This window comes from Cygnus atratus, chromosome 1 (genome assembly GCF_013377495.2).
Source record: "Cygnus atratus isolate AKBS03 ecotype Queensland, Australia chromosome 1, CAtr_DNAZoo_HiC_assembly, whole genome shotgun sequence".
Lineage (NCBI taxonomy): Eukaryota > Metazoa > Chordata > Aves > Anseriformes > Anatidae > Cygnus > Cygnus atratus.
Window position 1 is genome coordinate 101305833 of NC_066362.1, and position 20427 is coordinate 101326259.

At 41.5% G+C, this 20427-nt stretch overlaps 1 protein-coding gene across 1 annotated transcript in view; it reads right to left on the minus strand.

The window, feature by feature from the left end:
* Positions 1–3822: 3822 nt before the first annotated feature.
* Positions 3823–20427, minus strand: part of LOC118247545 (ephrin type-B receptor 5) — a 64449-nt gene continuing 47844 nt past the window's right edge. The window contains exons 6-16 of the mRNA XM_035545597.1: positions 19014–19138; positions 18011–18173; positions 17058–17172; positions 14185–14240; positions 13952–14071; positions 13296–13543; positions 12192–12407; positions 6188–6337; positions 5845–6038; positions 4508–4663; positions 3823–3931 (exon numbers count right to left, since the gene is read on the minus strand). Coding sequence (XP_035401490.1) covers positions 3823–3931; positions 4508–4663; positions 5845–6038; positions 6188–6337; positions 12192–12407; positions 13296–13543; positions 13952–14071; positions 14185–14240; positions 17058–17172; positions 18011–18173; positions 19014–19138 — 1652 coding nt within the window. The remainder of the gene's footprint in view (positions 3932–4507; positions 4664–5844; positions 6039–6187; positions 6338–12191; positions 12408–13295; positions 13544–13951; positions 14072–14184; positions 14241–17057; positions 17173–18010; positions 18174–19013; positions 19139–20427) is intronic.

Genomic DNA, 20427 nt, shown 5'->3' on the forward strand with positions numbered 1-20427 from the left:
AACATTTGTACTAAGGGACAGCCTCTTTTCGCTCTCCTTCAGTAGTATTAAGCAGCCTGTGCTCCCTCAACTAGCCCAAGTATAATGCTGTCAAAGTAAGCACTACACCCTTGAATTTCAAAAATCAAATAAACAAAACAAAAAAGGGAGGGTGCATGCCATTATCATAATGCACATACACTGAGGATACTTGGGTGCCAAACACTGTGGAAGTCACACTGTCATGGAGCATTTCCTCAACAACAAGAGGTGAGCAGAGCCCACTTTTGACATAAACAAGCCATGGCTTAGTGAGATAGGAACACACAGATATGTAGCTCCTGGCTGAGAATTCCTTTAGTCTACCAAAGTGGAACAGGTGGGAAATAGCTTACCTGATACCCTCTTTGCCAGGACAATACATGAATTGACATACTGGTGCTGATCGTATCGACTGTAAGACTGTCCAGCAATGGAGAATATAAAGGCAAGTGCAAGGAACCTCATCAGGAATAATTATGAAACAGCTTGCACTGAAGTGACGTTTCTTTCTGTTTCTAGATAGGAAAAAGGTGGTGTTCAAGCAAAAATGCTATTCGGCGTTGCAACACATTATTGCCTACTGTAGGTGTAATTCTCTGAGTCCTCACAAAAGCCTAATGCCCTCATGAAGGTCTAGGGATTGATACCAGTTACTCAGTCTTCTTATGCACTCCATATTACAGATGTCATATGGAGAAATGTGGGCAATAACTTGTGGGCTATCTCTTGACTGCTTCACTGGCAGAGAATATGGTTTTGTAAGACTTCTTTTGCATTGCTTCTCACTCTTCTGGTAAGTATGGGTAGCAGATGTTCAGATGGACCCTATTCCTTTCCCTCCTGATTCTCATCCCTACCTGTCGAAGGTGCTCGTATACTGCAGGACATCCCAGTTGACATCTGCTGGAATAAAAGGTAGGATTTCTGCTTTTACTTTGGGCTTAGTGAAATCAGGATATTTCAAGTACTTTTGCTATGACTATCTTTCCTCCATGCTTGCAGAGTTGAAGACCAACATGATGACAAATAACACAAGATGTATCACAAGACAACAGCCTTTGCTGGAAGAAACAAAGTAGCCTGAAAATAGGGAACGGCCTGAGAATCTGTAGAATGGAGAGACTTCTTACAAAAAACATTCACCCTTTTGCACTTCATCTGTGACCCCAAGCCTGTCCCTGTGCAGCTCTAACTACAACAGGACATCTTGAAAATTAACCTCTTGGATCAGCTGTAGGGATGTTTCAGCCTTTCTTTAGAACAGGAGGAAGAGAAGATCTAGTATGTCTGATCACTACTTGCCTGTCTTGGAATAATGAGCTAATCCCTTTCCTCTGACTGTGGAAACAACTTTATCATAGACTTGATATGCAACAGTAGATATCCTATTGCACTCCAACCAAGCAGCTAATTTCATTGAAGCTCCCCATAAGGTCCTACTAAAACTCAATGTTATTGGCATGAGATTCAGACAAGGCTCCCATTTTACCTCACATTGCAGAAAGAATTAATCCTGCATATATTTTCTGCATGCAAGTTTCCATTAGGCTAAAAAGAGTCTGTAGAATTTGAACTACATCACTAATTTCTCCACTAATTTTGACCACAAAGTGGAATACTATGTATGAAAAACATAGTCTGCTGTGTTTCTCCAAATGGCCTGCAGAACCATTAAGTTACACTCATATGAATGTGCATATCTATGATGCTGGTGTCCTCTGTGGAAGGTGCTACAGATCACAGATTCTCCTCAACATGTTCTGCTCAATATGCTTTCTGAAAAGGGCAACACTTGCTCAGTTTCAGATGCTGTTGGTGCAGCCAACAGTCAGCATACATTTAACTGTGGATTTGTGAACATTACATCCTTTAAAAAAGCAACGGTCTGATTCTCTAGAGGTGGACTCACTCTAGTCTGTTGATTTGTTTTGAAAAAATCCTCACATTGTCTTTGTATTGCTGTGAATGTTTTGTTCTTTGTTCTTTGGATTGTTGTTTTTTGTTTTTGATTGACTTTATCTTGAAAGAACGTACTTCTATTCTCCCTCTTCAACTAAAAAAAGAATAACATATGTTGCTCTTATGTTGTAATAGACAGTCTGAACTGTGTTGGCTATTCTAGTGCAACTACTCTGGTGCACCTCCTATCATTTTATGGGCTCTTCAATAACTACTAAACACAGTTTCTGTCTTTAACTGCCTGGTTGCCTGGGGGAATTCTTAAAACCACACAGGAGTTAGTCCTGCAGAAATTGTGCTACTCTAACCTTGACAGCTAGAAAAATATAGTAAGTTGATGACTAGTTCACAGTGAACCAACAGACATGCACAGATCAGAACAGCTAGGGCAATTCCCTCTGTAGACACAAAGAAGGCATCTTTTTATGCAATGTCTTCATTGGGGTCTTACTTAACAACGCCATTTCCATTTCCTTTCCTATGCATTGGTGAAGTGGACAATTGTTTAGTTTATGAGTTTTACTCTCAAGCTCAGCTTTCATACTCCTGTATAGGGACAGACACAGGACAGAGTCCTAAACCCTGACACTTTGTCCCTGCCTGAAGAGATCTTTCCTTAAGCAGGTACTAGTCTATCTGAATGGAGAGAACCCATCTCTTCTGATCATTCTCATGCACTACCAGTCAGACAGCATGGGTGATCCTGAGAAAATTCTAATTCCTGTTTTAGGGACTGAACTTACTGCTGGGACTGGTACCATTCCCCGGTGACTCCTGAAAAGAACTTGTGAAAGAGTTTCACATCCCTTGATCCAATTGTCTATTGGAGTTGGCTACTGCAGGTCCACGTTTACTTCAGAAAAAAAAATTTCAACCAATATCTGTGCCAACTTTTGTAGCTGGTGAGGGTGAGGAAGGGAGCAAGCATTTTTCAACAACAAAGGACTTCAGATTTCTTTCTCTCACTCTCGTCAATGTCTGTAAGGAGGTCAAAAAGCACTGAAGCTCAAATTCCAGCGCTCAAGATATCAGAATATTGCAACTTACACCTTTTCTCTCAAGAATGGTTTGGTGAGAATGAGAACCTACTCATTTCCCTCCCCATTTGCAGATCCAGCAGTATGCATTATAGGAATCCTTACTGTCCTTACTGTTGCCATAAATAAAGCTGCATAGTGTCGAGGACTCACTGTGGATTAGTAAGTTTCCCTCATGGATCACGGAACAGACCCAAGAACTGCACATGAAATGGCATAGAATTTTGAGCCCTTTACTCTCAACCTCTGTAAAAATTACCAGGTCTCATTGCTTACCACATGTTGTGCACTAAGTGGAAATTGATTTTCCCATAAATCTGGCATTACAAGTGATGTCCTCTCTCACATCACGATGACATTCTTTTGGAAAAACAGTATTTTTTTGTAACCTTCTACTATGTCTTTGCAGCTTTGCTGGACTCCCAGCCACAGATAAAGCCTGCTAATGGCTTTGTAAAGTTGTCTGATACCTTTAGTTAGCAGAGAAGAGCTAACAGGTGCTTGTGATCTGTCCAAACTCTTATTCCAGCTCCCCACTACGTTATTATAACGTTGCCTCCCCCAATCTACTCCTAACGTGTGATGTCAGCCACATTTAAATGCCACCAGTTATTTAGCTCTGCTTTCAAATCATGGCAAGATTCTGTTTTTGTTAATGAAATGGGACATGTAATGTCCACTCTCTGGGTGCATTAAGTCTTCAAGGAGCATCTTGCCATCTCTTTTTCTTACAGTGAAAATTCCTCTGAATTCTCCTAGAACCCTTCCAGAATTTGAGACCCGTGGAGTAAGGATGGTTTAAACATCATACTTCAACTCGTTCAAGCTGATTCAAATGGACTCGCATGAGCTGAATGCTGTTTAGTATCTTTTTCTGGTGACCAACCAAGGTGATTCCAATATGCTGGATATCTCTGCAAGAGAATAGAGGGTGCAAAAAGTGTTAAAATGGGCTTCTTACTCTGAACATTCCCAGTCCCTTTCCCTGTAACTCCATATCAATATGTGTGGATTTCACCATTGTCTGAGAAACACTTAACAAGACTTCTGCTTCTGCTTGGAAAATGTGTGTGGGTAGAAGGGGTGTGGGCAGAACTCTGAAGGTTATGATACAAAAAGAAGCCTTTTCCTGGGTCCTGTCTTCTGCATAACACTTCAACCTAGCAGGGGCATGGCTAGTTCTACAAATCCCCTGGAAGTGCTTATTACCTATGTCAGCTCTCATGAACATTCTGTTGTTACAGTCTCTCTATAACACTGACAATATGTTTTGTAGTCTACATGGGACAAGTACTAATGCTAATAGAAACAGTTTGCACATATACAGTCGTATGGAGGGCATCTAGAGGCCCTAAGAAAATGCAAGAAAGAGTAGCTACTTTTCTCTGGATTCTCTGTCCTTTTATTATGCATATGTATTTTCATATAGCCCTTATTCCATATCTCTCACTTTCCACATAGTATCTCCTGCTTTCTGCCTCTATACTTACTCCAGAGTCATGCGTGATATGACATCGAATGTAATCAGACCAGCCTGGTCAAAATTTTCCTTGTAACGACCCATCTTGATGGCATCCAACCACTCATGGGCATTGCTGAGTGAAAGGAAATCTGGAGGGGAGTTGCTCAGGAGAGGCTGAGACGGTCTGCAAAAGAGGCAGGTTCTAAAAACCCCAGTTACCAACACCAGTTGACAACACTTGCAAGGTCAGAGTTATGAGAGGGACACCATACAATGGAGCAAAACAATTATATTTGTTCTTCATGACCTGATTCCTAAAGTCCCACCTCGATGGGGGGATGTTTCTAGATTATCTGTCTTCCCTATTCTGTCTAAAAACAATCCATCCAACTTAAGCAATTGATCTTTCCTTCCCATTTTATACTCTCTCTGGCATGAACACTTCTTGCACCAGATCTTTCCACACTTCCTGGGTCTAGACCTATCATCTAGGTTAAGAGTTGCAGTGAGGAGGTTTCCAAGGCACAAAGATGAGACCCTGTACCTTTAGCTCTGTGACTAGCTACCCATTTCCAGAATGTGCTCTTTGGCTCTGAAGGTAAGCTAGGAGACAGTGTGTCATTTGGGCTCCAACACAAACCAGGTAGAACAGAGCAGTAGAAAGCCAAATAAATCACTAGCATTTTCTACTTTTCTTGGCATCTGAATCTGCCCCAAAGCAACTCATAACTCTCTTTCTGTGTTGTTTCTAGTAAACTGGGCATTACCACACACTTCTCCTTGCCCTCAGATGTAGAGTGTATTGCAGTGGGCAGTGTAACTGCCATTACAACCATGGCAGAAGTTCTCCAGGCCACCAGGATTAATTCCATCATCAGTCCAACAGCTGTATAATCTTGGCTCCATTTACACCTCCACCCCAAGACTTCTCCTTTGCCTTCTCCTGCCTCCATCAGGCTGCAAAATGCAGATGGGAAAATGTGGGATGCAAGCTGCAGTTTTCATTAGTTTTAGCTACAGAATTTCTTTTCTCCACAATCTAAGGTCTTCTCTTCCTTCATCACCTCTTGCGATCACAGAGTTTTGTGCAATCATTCATCCCCTCCATCCCCAAAGCTCCCTCACCATATCAAGATCTTTTTCTCTCTTCACATTCAGCACTTACAACTCCTAATTCATCCCCATCACCCACTAAGTGAATCAGGATATACAGTTCTTCCAACCATCTCCCCCAAATTTTCCTTTCTTAATTGATCTCAGTCTCAGAAGAAAGGGTTGGAAAAATGTCTGATTCACTGCCTTCCTTTCCTTGTGATGCCTACCCAGAGACCAGCTGTATTATTTTGCACTAAATCATCATCTCACCTGCTGCTCCCAGTGCCAGTGGCTTTGAGAGCAGATGGCTTGCGGATCATTTTATCTAGGGCACTAACTATTTGTTCAAATCTGGGTCTCTGGACCCGCTCCTTCTGCCAGCAGTCAAGCATCAGCAGGTGCAAAACAGTTGGGCAGTCCGGAGGTGGTGGCAGGCGATAGTCCTGGTCAATAGCATTAATTACCTGCAGGAAAAGAAGAACTAAGTTTTACCACAGTTGGGAAAATAAAAGACAAACAAGCTTCAGTCACTTGGCAATGTATGACTTTCTTTTACTCGAACTGAAACAGAGCAGAAAGGTAGATGCACATTCCCACCATTTCCCAAACTTACATCCTGATTGGACATGTCCCAGTAAGGTCTCTCACCATAGGACATCACTTCCCACATGACAATGCCATAGCTCCAGACATCACTGGAGGAGGTGAACTTGCGATACTGGACAGCTTCAGGGGCAGTCCAACGGATGGGGATTTTGCAGCCCTAGAAAGTAGTCAGGGAGTAACCAGAATGTTAGTGAGATAAGAACTACTGGGGAAAATTACATCACTGACCTGGTCAGAGGCCAGTAGCATGACACAACTCTGAAATGATGTGCCAGTTCAGTAATATTGCCTTGTAGAAATTGATAGTTTAAATTTAAACTATGCCAAAGGTTTCTACCTTGTTCCACCTACACATGAAGATGAAAAACAAACAAACAAACAAGCAAACAAAAAACAAAAAAAAAACACAACCAACCAACTAACCAAAACAAACAACAGAATCATGCCCCCTGACAACTACAAATTCTTAGTGTAATGGAATTTGACTCTTATAGCTCTTCTTGGCAGCATTAGAGAAGCAGCAGATAGTCAAATCCTCCTGAAAGTCTCAACGATTTGGAAATCTAAAACCATGTAAAATAAAACAGAACAGAACAGAACAGAACAGAATAGAATTGAACAGTTCATCTGGAAGGAACCTACAAAGATCAAGTCCAATTATCAGACTATTTCAGGGCTAATCCAAAGTTAAAGCGTATCATTAAGAGCATTATCCAAATGCCTCTTGAACACTGACAGTCATGGTGCATCAAACACCTTCTTAGGAATTCTGTTCCAGTGTCTAACTACTCTCTTGGTAAAGAAGTTTTTCCTAACGTCTAGTCCGAACCTCTCCTGACAGAGCATTGAGCCATTGCCACACGTTTTGTCACTAGATACCAGGAAGAAACGATGAGCACCACCCTACCACCCCTCCTCAGGAAGTTGTAAAAAGCAATGAGGTCACCTCTTAGACTTCTTTTCTCCAAACTAGACAAACCAAATGTCCTCAGCCACTCTTCATAGGACATGCCTTCCAGAGCTTTGATCAGTTTTGTTGCCATCCTCTGGATGCATTCAAGTATCTTAACATTCTTTTAAAATTGTGGAACCCAGAACTGCATACAATATTCCAAGTTAGGCCGGACCAATGCTATATGTGGTGAGATAATCATACCACAGAATCATAGAATGGCTTGGGTTGGAAGGGACCTCAAGGACCGTCTAGTTCCGACCGCCCTGCCATAGGCAGGGATGCCACTCACTAGATCTGGTTGGCCAAGGCCTCATTCAGCCTGGCCTTGAACACCTCCAGGGATGGGGCAGCCACAACTTCTCTTGGCAACTTGTTCCAGTGCCTCATCACCCTGTGAGCGAAGAATTTCCTCCTAACCTCTAATCTAAATCTCCCTTCTTTTAGTTTAAAGCTTTTACCCCTTGTCCTGTCAATATCCGATTGAGCAAAGAGTTCCTCTCCATCTTTTTTATAAGCCCCCTTTAAGTACTGAAAGGTTGCAATGAGGTCACCCCAAAGTCTTCTCTTTTCTGTAGGCTGAACAGCCCCAGTTCTCTCAGCCTTTCTTCGTAGGAGAGGTGCTCTAGCCCCTTGACCCTTGTGGCCCTCACATAATAATCACAGGATATCACATCTTTTGACTGGCTGGCTACGCTGTATGTAATGCAACCCAGAATACAGTTTGCCCTCTTGGCTGTCAGGGTATACTGCTGGCTCATATTGAGCCAACTGTCAACCAGCACCCCCACATCCCTTTCTTGAGGGATTCTCTCCAGCCACTCATCTCCCAGGCTGTGCTTATGTCTGGCATTACTCAGTCCCAAGTGCAGAATCTGGCATTCGTTCTTGTAAATTTGACAAGAATCTCCCTTCTTATAGCATTCTTATAGCATCTTCTCATAGTATTGTGATGGTCCAATGCTCCAGTCTATCTAGATCCCTCTGCAAAGCTTCTTGTCCCTCAAGAGAGTCCACAGCACTTACAAGTTTAATATTGTCAGCAGTTTTAATAAGGATGCATTCAGCTCCTGCACTGAGATCATTGATAAAAATACTGAACATAACTGGCCCCAAGATTGAGCCTTGGGGAACAGTTCTAGTGACTGGCTGCCAGCCAGATATAATTCCATTCACTGCAGACATTTGAGCCCTACTGTTAAGCCAGTTCTTCACCCAACATACCATGTACTAGTTCATCTCACAATTGAACAACTTGTCCAGAAGGGTACTGTGAAGGGCAGTATCAAAAGCCTTACTAAAATCCAGAAAAACTACAACTGCTGCCTTCCCTTCATCTGCTAAGCAGGTGATCTTATCACAGAAGGAGATCAGATTAGTAAGAAAGGACTTTCCTTTCATGAACCCGCGTTGGCTGGGCTTGATGATTGCTTTATTCTTTAAATGTCTCACTGGAGCGCAGGATAATTTTCTCCATAATTTTCCCAGGTACTGAAATTAACAGTTCTGTAATTTTCAGGGTTTTCTTTCATGCCTTTCTTGTAAACTGGGATAACGTTGGCTAGTTTCCAGGCAGCAAGGACCTTCCCAGATTCCCAGCATTTTTGGTAGATAACTGAGAGGGGTCCTGCTATAACATCTGCTAAGCCCCTCAGTACTCCAGGATGAATCCCAGCAGGCCCAGTAGACTTAGAAACATTCAACTGATACAACTGGTACCTTATAATTTTGGTGTTAACAAATGGAAGTTGCTGCTTCCCCAGTCATGGTTGTCCTGTTTTCAGCTGGAATAGAGTTAATTTTCTTCCTAGTAGTTGGTATGGTGCTATGTTTTGGATTTACAATGAGAATAATGTTGATCACACACTGATGTTTAGTTGTTGCTGAGCAGTGCTTACACTCAGTCAAGGGCTTCTTAGTTTCTCATGCTGCCCTGCCAGCGAGGAGGCTGGGGGTGCACAAGAAGCTGGGAGGGGACAGAACCAGGACAGCTGACTCAATCTGGCCAAAGGGCTGTTCTGTACCATATGACTCATGCTGAAAAATAAAAAGGGAGGGACTTGGCCATGGGGGGAAGACCACTGCTCCATGAGGTCTGGCTAGACATCAGTCAGTGGGTGGTGAGCAATCGCTTTGTGCATCACTTGTTTTGTGATCCTTGCTTGTTAAGTTACTAGCTTCATCCAGTAATAGTCCAATATTTTCATTAGACATCCTCTTGCTATTAACATACTTGAAAAAGGACTTTTTTATTATCTGAAATATCACTGTCCAGTTTCAACTCTGGTTGAGCTTTTCTCTTTCATGTTTTCTTCCTGCAAATGCAAACTGCGGCTCTGTAATCTTCCTGTGTGGCCTGACCTTGCTTTGAGAGATCATACGCTTTCTTTTTCTGCTCGAGTTCCAAAAGAAGTTCCTTGTTCAGTCAAGCAGGTCTTCTGCCCTGCTTACTTGATTTACAACTCAGTGGGATTGCCCACTCCTGTGCTTTTAAAAGGTGGTTCTTAAGAAGTACCCAGCTCTTGTGGACCTCTAAGCCCTCAAAAGCAGATTCCTAGCAGACCCTGCTAACTAATTCCCCGAGCAGTTTGAAATTTGCTCACTTAAAACCAAGGGTAACAACTTTACTGACCATTTTCCTCACTTCATCAAATATTTGGACAAGGTCTATAAGGACAAGACCTACTGATCCAGAGATTTCTTTAATTGCCTATAAAATTACTCATCAGTACTATCATCCTGACTGGGTGAACTACAACAGAAACCCATCATAACATCTGCTTTATTGTCCATGCCCCTTACCCTTACCCAGAGGCTTTCGACCACATCATTCCTAACTGAAAGGACTGTACTATCAGACCTCTCCCTTACATACACTGCAACTCCTCTACCTCATCTGCCCTGCCTATCTCTCCTAAACAGATTATAGCCCTCTGTCTCAGTACTCCAGTAAGGGGACTCCTTCCACCAAGTGTCACTATTACCAATGACATCGGAGATCTGGGAACAGACTGAAGTTTCAAGTTCCTCCTGTTTGTTTCTCATTTCTCTTTCAAAGAGTTCTCTTTGTTCTACATGCATTGATGTACAGGCATTTCAGATGGGCTCCCAAACCCACAGTGCTCTCTGGACAGGCGTAAATGCTCCCATTAACTGTGCCATCCCATGACTTGCCTACAGCATTCCTGGCAGTATAGCTTTCCCCCATCAATCCAATTTAAAGCTCCCTCAATCAGTACTGCTAGCTTACAGGCAAATAAACATTTTCCCATCTAGATAGATGGATCCTGTCAGGCCCCAGCAGACATTGTGTCTTGGAGAATCTGCCGTAGTTACAAAAAATCAGAATTCTAGCAAAGGCACCAGTGTTGGAGCCAGATTTTGATATCCTGAGCTTGATTGTTCCTTCCAATGTCTTTCACTTTACTGGGAGGATAGAGAAAAACACTAACTGAGCACCTGAATCCTTTAGTAGTCTTCCCCTTTTGATTGACCTGAAACTTCTTCATCGATACGATGGCACCTACATGAAAGAGCAGGAGCGGGTAATACTCTGAAGGCTGTACTAAGTTCTTCAGTACTCTAGGGACCTCCCTGATCGCTGGGAAGGCAGAAAAATTCTCCGGAAAGATTATCCTGTCTGCAGATGGGTGCGTCATTTCCCCTCAAGAGGGAGTCCACTACGACCATAACCCATAATGTAAACAATCAAAACCTGCAACTCCAACAACAGACAAACTGAGTAGGTTTTCATTAAGTCTTTCTTCCTTTCTATCTCAACCTTACTGACTTGCAGTTATAACCTGACAGGTGAAATATGACTGAAGTGTTAGTTCTTCAAAACACGCACATCTAAAACGTGTCTCTCCTTTCAGTGACTGAATTCTTCTTCATCCCCTGCATATTAAATGGTAGTTTCAACCCACCTGTTACTCTCCCTCATCTGCCCCCCACTTTTGTAGTATGTATAACAGGCACCTTAATTTCATAGGCAATAAGTTCATTTGATGGTTTATAGTAAGCCCATAAATATTTACACTGGTTATCTTTTCTACAGGACAAAAATCAAAGCCCTCTTTCCTCAAAAGGTGGTAGCACAGACTTCAATCTCTCCTTCAGTCCTTTTAATTTCCTGTAAGAAGCCAATAAAAGGGAAAAGATAACCAGTTTATGTAGTTTGTCCTACTCACCATCATTCGATAAAAAACTGCACTGATACTCCATGCTTGCAGCCCAGAAGGCCAACTGCATCCTGGGCTGCATCAAAAGAGGTGTGACCAGCAAGTTTAGGGAGGTGATTGTCTCCCTCTACTCTGCCCTTGTGAATCCCCACCTGGAGTACTGTGTCCAGGCCTGGGGCCCCCAGCACAAGAAAGATATGGACCTGTTAGAGCGAGTCCAGAGGAGGGCTACAAAGATGATCAGAGGACTGGAGCACCTCTCCAGTGAAGAAAGGCTGAGAGAGCTGGGGATGTTCAGCCTGGAGAAGAGAAGACTCCAGGGAGACCTCACTGCAACCTGTCAATACTTAAAGGGGTCTTATAAAAAGATGGAGAGTGAGTTTTTGCTCAATTAGATAATGATAGGACAAGGGGAAATGATCCTAAAGTAAAAGAGGACAGATTTAGACTAGACCTTAGGAAGAAATTCTTCACTGTAAGGGTAGTGAGGCACTGGAACAGGTTGCCAAGAGAAGTTATGGATGCCACATCCCTGGAGGTGTTCAAGGCCAGGCTGGATGGGGCCTTGGCCAACCACATCTACTGGGTAGCATCCCTGTCTATGGCAGAGGGGTTGGATTTAGATCGTCTCTGAGGTCCCTTCCAACCCGAGCCATTCTATGATTCTGTGATTCTATTTCACATGGCAGAGTGGATCAGATACTCAGTTACAGTTCTCTGATGGTTTGGAATAGACAGCCCACAAAGTAGAAGGCTGCATCCCACTGGTCTCTCTGGTCTCAAGATGGACTAAATAGGGTGCACCAAATCAAGGAGGAACACAGAACAAATTTATAGATGACAGCACTGCAGTAACTCACTCCACAGTAGGAACTCACCAGAGCTCCAGTATAGGTAGGATTTGAAGCATCATCCTCCAAAAAGCGGGACAAACCAAAGTCTGAAACCTTGCACACGAGGTTACTGTTGACTAAGATGTTACGTGCTGCCAGGTCACGATGCACATAGTTCATGTCTGAAAGGTAGCGCATGCCAGCTGCAATCCCTCGTAGCATTCCCACCAGCTGTAACACGCTGAACTGTCCCTCCTTTTGCTGAAAGTGAAGAGGTAAACACAGGCTTTTATGACCACAGGAAATGAAACCAACAGGGGAGACTAACAAAAAGCATGTTAATAAGGTGGATTTATGAAGTTAGAGAACATCTTCACACAAACTCTAAAGGTTCAAGAACAGCAAACAAGGAAGGAAAATGGCTTTAAGGCAATGAATCTCAAAGTCAGGCATTGGTGATCTACTTCTGAAGACAGATCTCATATTGTAGACATATCCTCCTTTAGCATCTTATGTCTAGTCTCTCATTAACTACTAAGATGGCTAAATGAAGGGGAGCAGACAAATCTGTTCTTACTTTTTTGAGATCTTTACAATGAGTTCTATTTTTTATACAATGAGTTCATGTGCTCTTCAAAATGCACCTGCCAAAATAGTTGGGTTGAATTAACATCTGAATCAATAAAGAAAGAAGTGAAGCATCTATACTACAGAAATGTCTGTATTTTTGTTTCATTGTTAGAAAAAACACTGGAGACTCTGAGTCGAAAAATAATGACAAGTTTAATTACTTGAAGTCACTTGAAAACATTCAGTGGAATTAAGCCTGAATAGTAGACAAATTCTGGAGTATGCACATAGGAACTAGAAGTCCATGTACAAAGATAAACAATTTAATATCAATGAGTTTGAAAGGTCAAAAATAATGCAGAGATCTTATATGATGGGTGAGCTTTTGGAATATTTTCATCATGCTGGTCCAAAACTGATTAGCCTGGTAATTTGCTTTTATTTCTATTGCACCTGCAGAGGGCAACTGAGAACTTGTAGTGATGAGGGAAGAGGAAGGGCAGGCAATCCTATCAGAATCAAGAATGGCACACCGCAAGGTGAAGAGGTAACAGTTGTGGGGGAGTCTGGTTGTTGTACCCTGAGGAAGGAATCCAGTGATCCATTATCCATGAACTCTGTAACAATCATGACTGGTCGGCTCTTGGTGACCACACCCTCCAGACGGATGACGTTGGGATGCTCAAATTGCCCCATGATGCTGGCCTCACTCAGGAACTCTCGCCGCTGTTCATCTGTATAACCTGACTTCAGTGTTTTAATAGCTACTGTGCATTCACGTTTCCCTGGGTGTTTTAGGCGCCCAAAGCACACCTCTCCAAACTCTCCTGTCAGGGAGGGAAGAAACACACCTCAAGTAAGGAAACACAGCAAAATGTTTAGTCAATTGCACTAAAACATTCTAATATGGAAGACTCCAAGCACTGCTTGGAAATATAGTTACCAGGACCATTTGGGTCAAGGTAAAGTTCTCAATAAAGGCTCTGAATTCAGTCTGGTCAGGTTCAGGTTCAAGGTTCAAAATGAGGAATTCAAATGGGTCTTCGAAGGGTGTTTTTAAATTTGGTTTGGAGCCAGCATCTGAGTTTAAGTAGGTTAAGATGAATTTTGCCAAAATGAACATTAGCTAGCCTGAGAGACTTGAGTGTCATGGTTGGGTCCACTTCAGGACAGTAATGTGTCAGGTGTCAAGGTAGGCAAGAAGGTGCTTCAAAATCTGAAGATGCTCACACTACCTGATCCAATGACCTCCTCAATCTTGATGAAGGACACATCAATCTCCCTGGCAAACTCTCGAATAGCTTCATTGGGATCCTCGTAGGTTGAAGGATCAATGTAGTATTTTACTCCAAGTCCTGCAGTAGAGGAGACAGCCCAAAACATCACCAGAATCAACCCCTGAGAGAAATAGGTGCTAGTGACTCCTGAAGAGATAGGCCTTTGGCATCTGTTGCTCAAGAACACTTACCTCGTGTACTGATGTACTGCTGCAGGCGGTCTGTATATGGAGTCTCCCGCCTTTTACTGCAGGACGTAAAAGAAAGGAATGTCAAAACACATGCAAGTCTCCCCTAGGATGTTAGGGTAGGCTTCTCAGTGTAAGACTCAGAGAATCTTTGAATTCAGCGATATAAGTGTTAAGATCCTGCCCATATCTTGGTAACCAGTGCTAGCTTGTTTTCTATCTGGTAGTTTTTACACTAATGTGTACAACACCACTTTAGACATGACAAATGATATGGAATTCAGCACTATCCTGAAAAAGAAAATTGCAGTTTAATGTTACTGTCTTGGAAGTCTTCTTGGTATTCAGGATAAATTTGTATTTTAATTTCATTTAATTACTACAAATTATTCTTTTCAATACTACTAGAAACTATTTCCTATGATGTCTTTTAAGTTCTTCAAAAACATTCTAAGAACCATGTATTCAAATGACAACTGCATAAAGTATATAAATTCCGCCCCACAAGATTATTTCTTTATTTCTCTTCCTTCTCTCCTAACAGCATTTACTTTGACTATTCTTTTCATTATAGTACTCAAAACCAACCACACAAAACCAGATGGACAAAAATCTGTTCTGTGATCTATACACAAGCAGCTCAGAATAGGCACAGTCTTCATTGCTGTAATATTTATTGCAAATAAGCATCTAAATTACAGTAATCATAGGTGATTCTCAGCATTGGCACTTCTCAAATTTTGTTATCCCTTTAAATATGTGCTATTCAAGTCATTTTTTCCCACACAATCTAGATGTTTTCCAACTTCCATCTTATTCTTCGTTTGCTCTTAATATCATCTATTTTTTCAGTCACTTCCTTTGTTCGCAACAATATTTATAAGCAGCTTTTTTTCTCCCTGAAGATGTACAATTCATGCTAGTTTACAATCTTTTCTAAATCATGTTAATTATACCATTGATATAATTATGCCATTGATATATATAATTCATTGTAAATCAAACCCTGGTTTCCTATAGTATTCCTGCTGTATACAAGAATTCTTGCCCATTCATATACTTTATCATTTCAGCACAAGACCTTCAATTTGATTCAATTAGCATCTGAAGTCAGAATTTCATGAAACATAATGTTACCTGTCTTTACTAAGAGATCTAATTCTATCATTCTGTCAGGAAGCTGTGTATTATTCCCACTTGTGGAGCTTATTTCTTAAAATTCTGCTAATATTCCAAAACCACAGATATTTCTACCTTCGAAGTCTGTTCTTTCTGTTGTTGAAAGAAATTGTCTTTACTGGGGACCCATACCTACAAGCTGTAACTGTGCTACTCCTCTTGATAGTAAGGTCTACATTCAGTTTTTTATAGGTCACCTGACATGTTAATGGTTTGGTATCATAAAAACAAAATAAAACAATTAGCTAAAATAGGTGTTTCACATTGTGTATTAGCTGGACAATATGCACCAAAACCAATTTATTGTATTTGTTTCCGCATATATTCTGTCTTTTAAAGAGCACATTTCATGTGGACTTCTTCATTTCCTACATCATCAAACTTCCTTTTCTTATCAAAGACAAATTTTAAACAGAAATTTGATATATCTACTTTTTCTGAATCAGTATTACATGATCCTTTGTGTATAAATTAAACTATTTTTATGACATTTCTTATTTATGTATATACATTTACAGAAACCTATTAATGTTGTTCCCCAACACAGATTTGGTAATACTAATTTACTCTGGGTTTGCATCATTTTTTTAGAAAAACATATGCCTTATTGAGTTGTGCACATAATATCACATTCCCAGCTGTAAGAAATTGTATTTTAACAGCTCAAAGCTACAAAAGGAGGCAACAGTGCAAATATAACAATATTTGGTAATTTTCTTCTTTCCAGAAAGAAAAATATTAAAAGTATAAATACACACAAATGGAGAAAACAAATTTATAAAACAAAAAGAAAAAAAGAAGAGAACAAAAAAGAAATGACTAAAACTAAATGTCACTTTCTAAAGTAAAGTGATTTATACCTTTCTTTAGTTCAACAGACAAATCTAAAATGTTCCACTTGTGCAGAGGCAAAGTAGACCAAAGACACAGAAATCCATTACGGACAGTCCAGGGGATTAAGTTCAAACTTCAATAAATTCAAGAAACAGGTGATGACTGTTTCTTTTCTTCCCCCTCCACCCCCTCAGACATTGTTTACTTTTGTGTGTCTAGATAGCTCTGCTAGCCACCTTTACTTCTCTTTGTTTTTAAAATTTCTGCCCCACTCTCTCACTGTGACAGACTGTCTCTACACTGACTTATTTTTTTTTTCTCTCCAAAATGGAAAGTGGTGTTTGATTTCTTTAACCCATATTTTATGAGTCTGTGTTCCATGGAACCATGTAAAATGTACAGCTTTTATTCTTCAGCAAATGAGCTACAGACTCTCAGTCCTTGGTTAAAGAGTAGTTTGCAGTTCCTCAGCACCTTCTTAATTAATGTATCTAAATATTTACTCTACCAATCCTTCATCACATCGTTTCATTCTTCACTTGCTTGATTACAATGTAATTTGCAGTCACTTCTTGACAGTGATGAATTTAAATACCTTTTGACCACCAGCTTTATAAAGCTTCCATTGTGTTCTTAGTGCTACCTAGACAAATCTCAGCTAAGTAAGTACATGAGTGGTTTACCAAAGGAGAGGCTTCTGACGGGGGAGCAATGGGGCAGGAATTTTCCTTAATTAGAAAATGTCATCTCAAGGACATCTGAATAAACGTAGTTTCCCTTGAGAATGGATTATGAAGCCAGGGTAAGAAAGTTCCACTGTCTAGGGTGCAGGCACTGGCGCATGAGAAAATCAAGGAATTCACCTCTTGAAGATGATGGCAAGGATGGCAATGGCAGCAATTACCAAGAAGGCTAGACCACCAAGCGCTGAGCCCACAATAAGTGGCAGTCGGTCCTGCACCATCTCCGAGCGCTCCCCTAGCAAGGAAGACACACACATACACATACAAATGCAGAAGACAGGAACAATTAGAGTTTCCCATCTGCTCACCTAGGACTCACCCATAATTCCAACCCTATCAGCCCTTTGCCTTCCAGGCTAGTCCTGGTAATTTAGCAAATGCTTGTCTTGATTATTGCTCTGCCCCTGCAATTGGGCTTCTCCAGTGCTTTCCTTCATATTTCTGAAAAACCAGTACTCCATCTCAAAACACTTTTCCTTGTCCACTGACATGTGACTAGCCATTTAAGTATAATCCAGTTCTAAACCTGGGCTTTGATCCCATTGCCCCTATTATTTTAGCTTGTAGATAACACACAAGTACATTTGATACAGACCAAAGGGCATCACAAGGCAGTATGTTGGTCTCTGTGTGTATAGATGGTGATACTCTTAGACAGATGGTAAGGTTCTGTGTATACGTCCTGTGTACTACTTGTCTTAAGACTTTCAGAGCATTCAGCTGTAAGTTGTCCTGTGACAGCTGGAGACCAAACTAGAGCAGTATATAGTGCTACGCACTGTAATACCCTCCTAAAGAGAGTTCTACTGACACACTCTGCTCCCGCTGATCAGAGGCACGGAGGTATATGAGAACAAGGAGTAGGATGGAGGAATATGGAAGTAGCAGTGGCTAAGGGAGTGTAAACAACATGCTCTGACACCATGAACTTTCTTTGACAGAGCAAATCCACATATGCAAATTCCTATATACAGGCACACAAGTTGAGTAGTAATGTCTGGTAGCAGTCCTCCCAGAGGATATGTGACATACACTAGTGAAAGACGGGCATGTGCAGATCTGAGTACACTTACCTCCCATTAGAGTTTGAAAATACATCTTTCCGCTGTATGGACCATAGCCCACTGCTGTTCTAGCTCGTACTTGGAAGGCATAGATCTTGCCTGGGCTCAGATTTAATATGGTGGCCATGTTAGTTTCGCTAGTCAAGGTGAATGAATTATCCTCATCTTCTGCCTGTGAATGTCAGTGACCAAAAAGGAATGTGAGACTTTTGCCCATACGGCTGGCTCTTCTCATCAGGGAATGCTAGTTTCCATGTGCATCCAATATTCTTTGAATCCGTTACAGACTATCCCAACCCCACTCTCTGCTTCTTACTGCTGCTTTTCATTCCCTTATACTTAGGTTCATATATTTATATAGTCATATATTCACATATATTTATATGACAGATCAGATATAGGGAATGGGAGCTTGTCTTAATAGTACTATGGACCTCTTTCCCTTAAATCAATTAGGAGTCATGAAAGATGTGAATGGAGAACAACTATATATTTGTCACCCTGTAATTTCAGCACATAAACATGTAACTCAGATCTGCCACTTAGTAAATCAGAGTGCATTCCTCCACCCAAAATCTCTTGGAGATGTTCATCCAGGCATAAATTGGGACACAGAATTTCCCTCCATAAATAAAACACAGGATGTTGCAGTGAGTCCAATTTCAATATAGACATTTGGAAACTTGATGTCCTTCCACTGTTACCTGTACCAGGTAGTACTAAACTTACTCAGTTGTTTCAGCTACAGCTTTTTAGCTTAGCTACAGGTGTCTTCTCCCTTTTTAACATCATCCCCAGATGGTCCCAAGCTGGGAAATGCAGATGGACAGATGTTAAATTAAGAATATATTGGGAACTTCTGTGCTTGCTATAGTTTGTTCTTCCCTCATTACTGAAGCGTTTTATCCGCCTTATCCAGTCTGATCCAAGGGTTCATCTCCCAGAAAGGCTTCCCCTTTCTCTTTTGCATAACAGCTATATAACAATCTGCACTGCATCACTCTCTTCTCACCTTGTCAAAATAGCGTAGCTGATAATCCAGGATAACCCCATTGGGCTGGTCTGGCTGAGGCCAAGACAGTGTGATGCTACTGGTAGTACGACTCACCTGATGCATCATAGGGACTGCAGAGGGGACTGGAATGAAAGAGAGAGAGGAGAGATTGCAAAGGGAAAACGTTAACAAGGACCTGTAGTTGAATATTTATTATAATGAATTAAAAACTTAGGTCAAACCCTCCTTTAATTTCCCTTAATTTGCATTATGAAATATTTTGTAACATAACCAGAAGAAACCTAGCTACGATTTTACTCTACTGAGAAATAGATACTGCAGTTCAGTTGCAGATCATAAAGAATGAAAGCATCTAATTTTCACAGCCTGATCTAAAGGCTAGTTCACACTAGTTCCTGAATCTCATGCCAATCCCCTGCAGGACGGTTACCTAGATGGCAAAACTACTGTTGTATTTGAGACTCTCGGTATCCCTGCAAGTCATTAAGCCACAGAATTCCAGTCTGAATGGGCTTCAAATCAACTCTATGGCCTGAAACCAACAGCTCCAGGGACAGAGTCACTGTTAAGTGTGTATGTGTGGATCTTCACATACAGTTTTGCTGTCTGGTCTTAAAAAGCATGGTAACTTTCTGTTTTAGTGAACAGGCCAGCTTGGTATACTACACAGATAGAGCTGTCAACCTTCTTGATTCCACTAGGATATTTAGTGCTTAAAGTCTGTGTCAGATACTAATTATTGTAGGGAAAATTCAACTTCCCTTTTATGCTGGTTTTACTCAGCATGGCAACTGAGCTCCACCACTACCGCTCTCTCACTTCCCCTCCTCAAAGGTAAAGGTGAAGGAAATATGATGGAAGAGGCTCAAGGGTTGAGATAAGGACAGGGAGATCACTCAACGATTATCGTCACGGTCAAAACAGACTCAGCACAGGGAGATTAATATAATTTATTAACTATTACTAACAAGCTAGAGCAGTGAGAAACTAAAAACAAACTAAAAACACCTTCCCCCCACCCGCCCTCTCCTACCTCCACCCCACAAGTGGCGAAGGGGAACAGAGCAGAGAACAGGGCCTGTGGTCAGTCTATGACACTTCGTAACTGCTGCTCCTTCACAGTCACTCTCTTCCCCTGCTCCAGCATGGGGTCCCTCCCACAAGATGCCGTTCTTCCCAAACTGATCTGTATTGGGTTTGTGAGGCAAGGTTTTGGTAGTGGGGGGCTGCAGGAGTGGCCTCTGTGAGAAGAATCCAGAAGCTGCCCCATGCTAGGTAACGGCCAGTTTCAGCTGGCTCCAAAGAAACCTGCTGCTGGCCAGCACTAAGCCAGTAAGTGATGTCTGTGCCTCTATGAGAGCAGATTTAAGAAAGGGAAAAAAACTGCTGGGGAACAGCTGCTGGGAGAGTA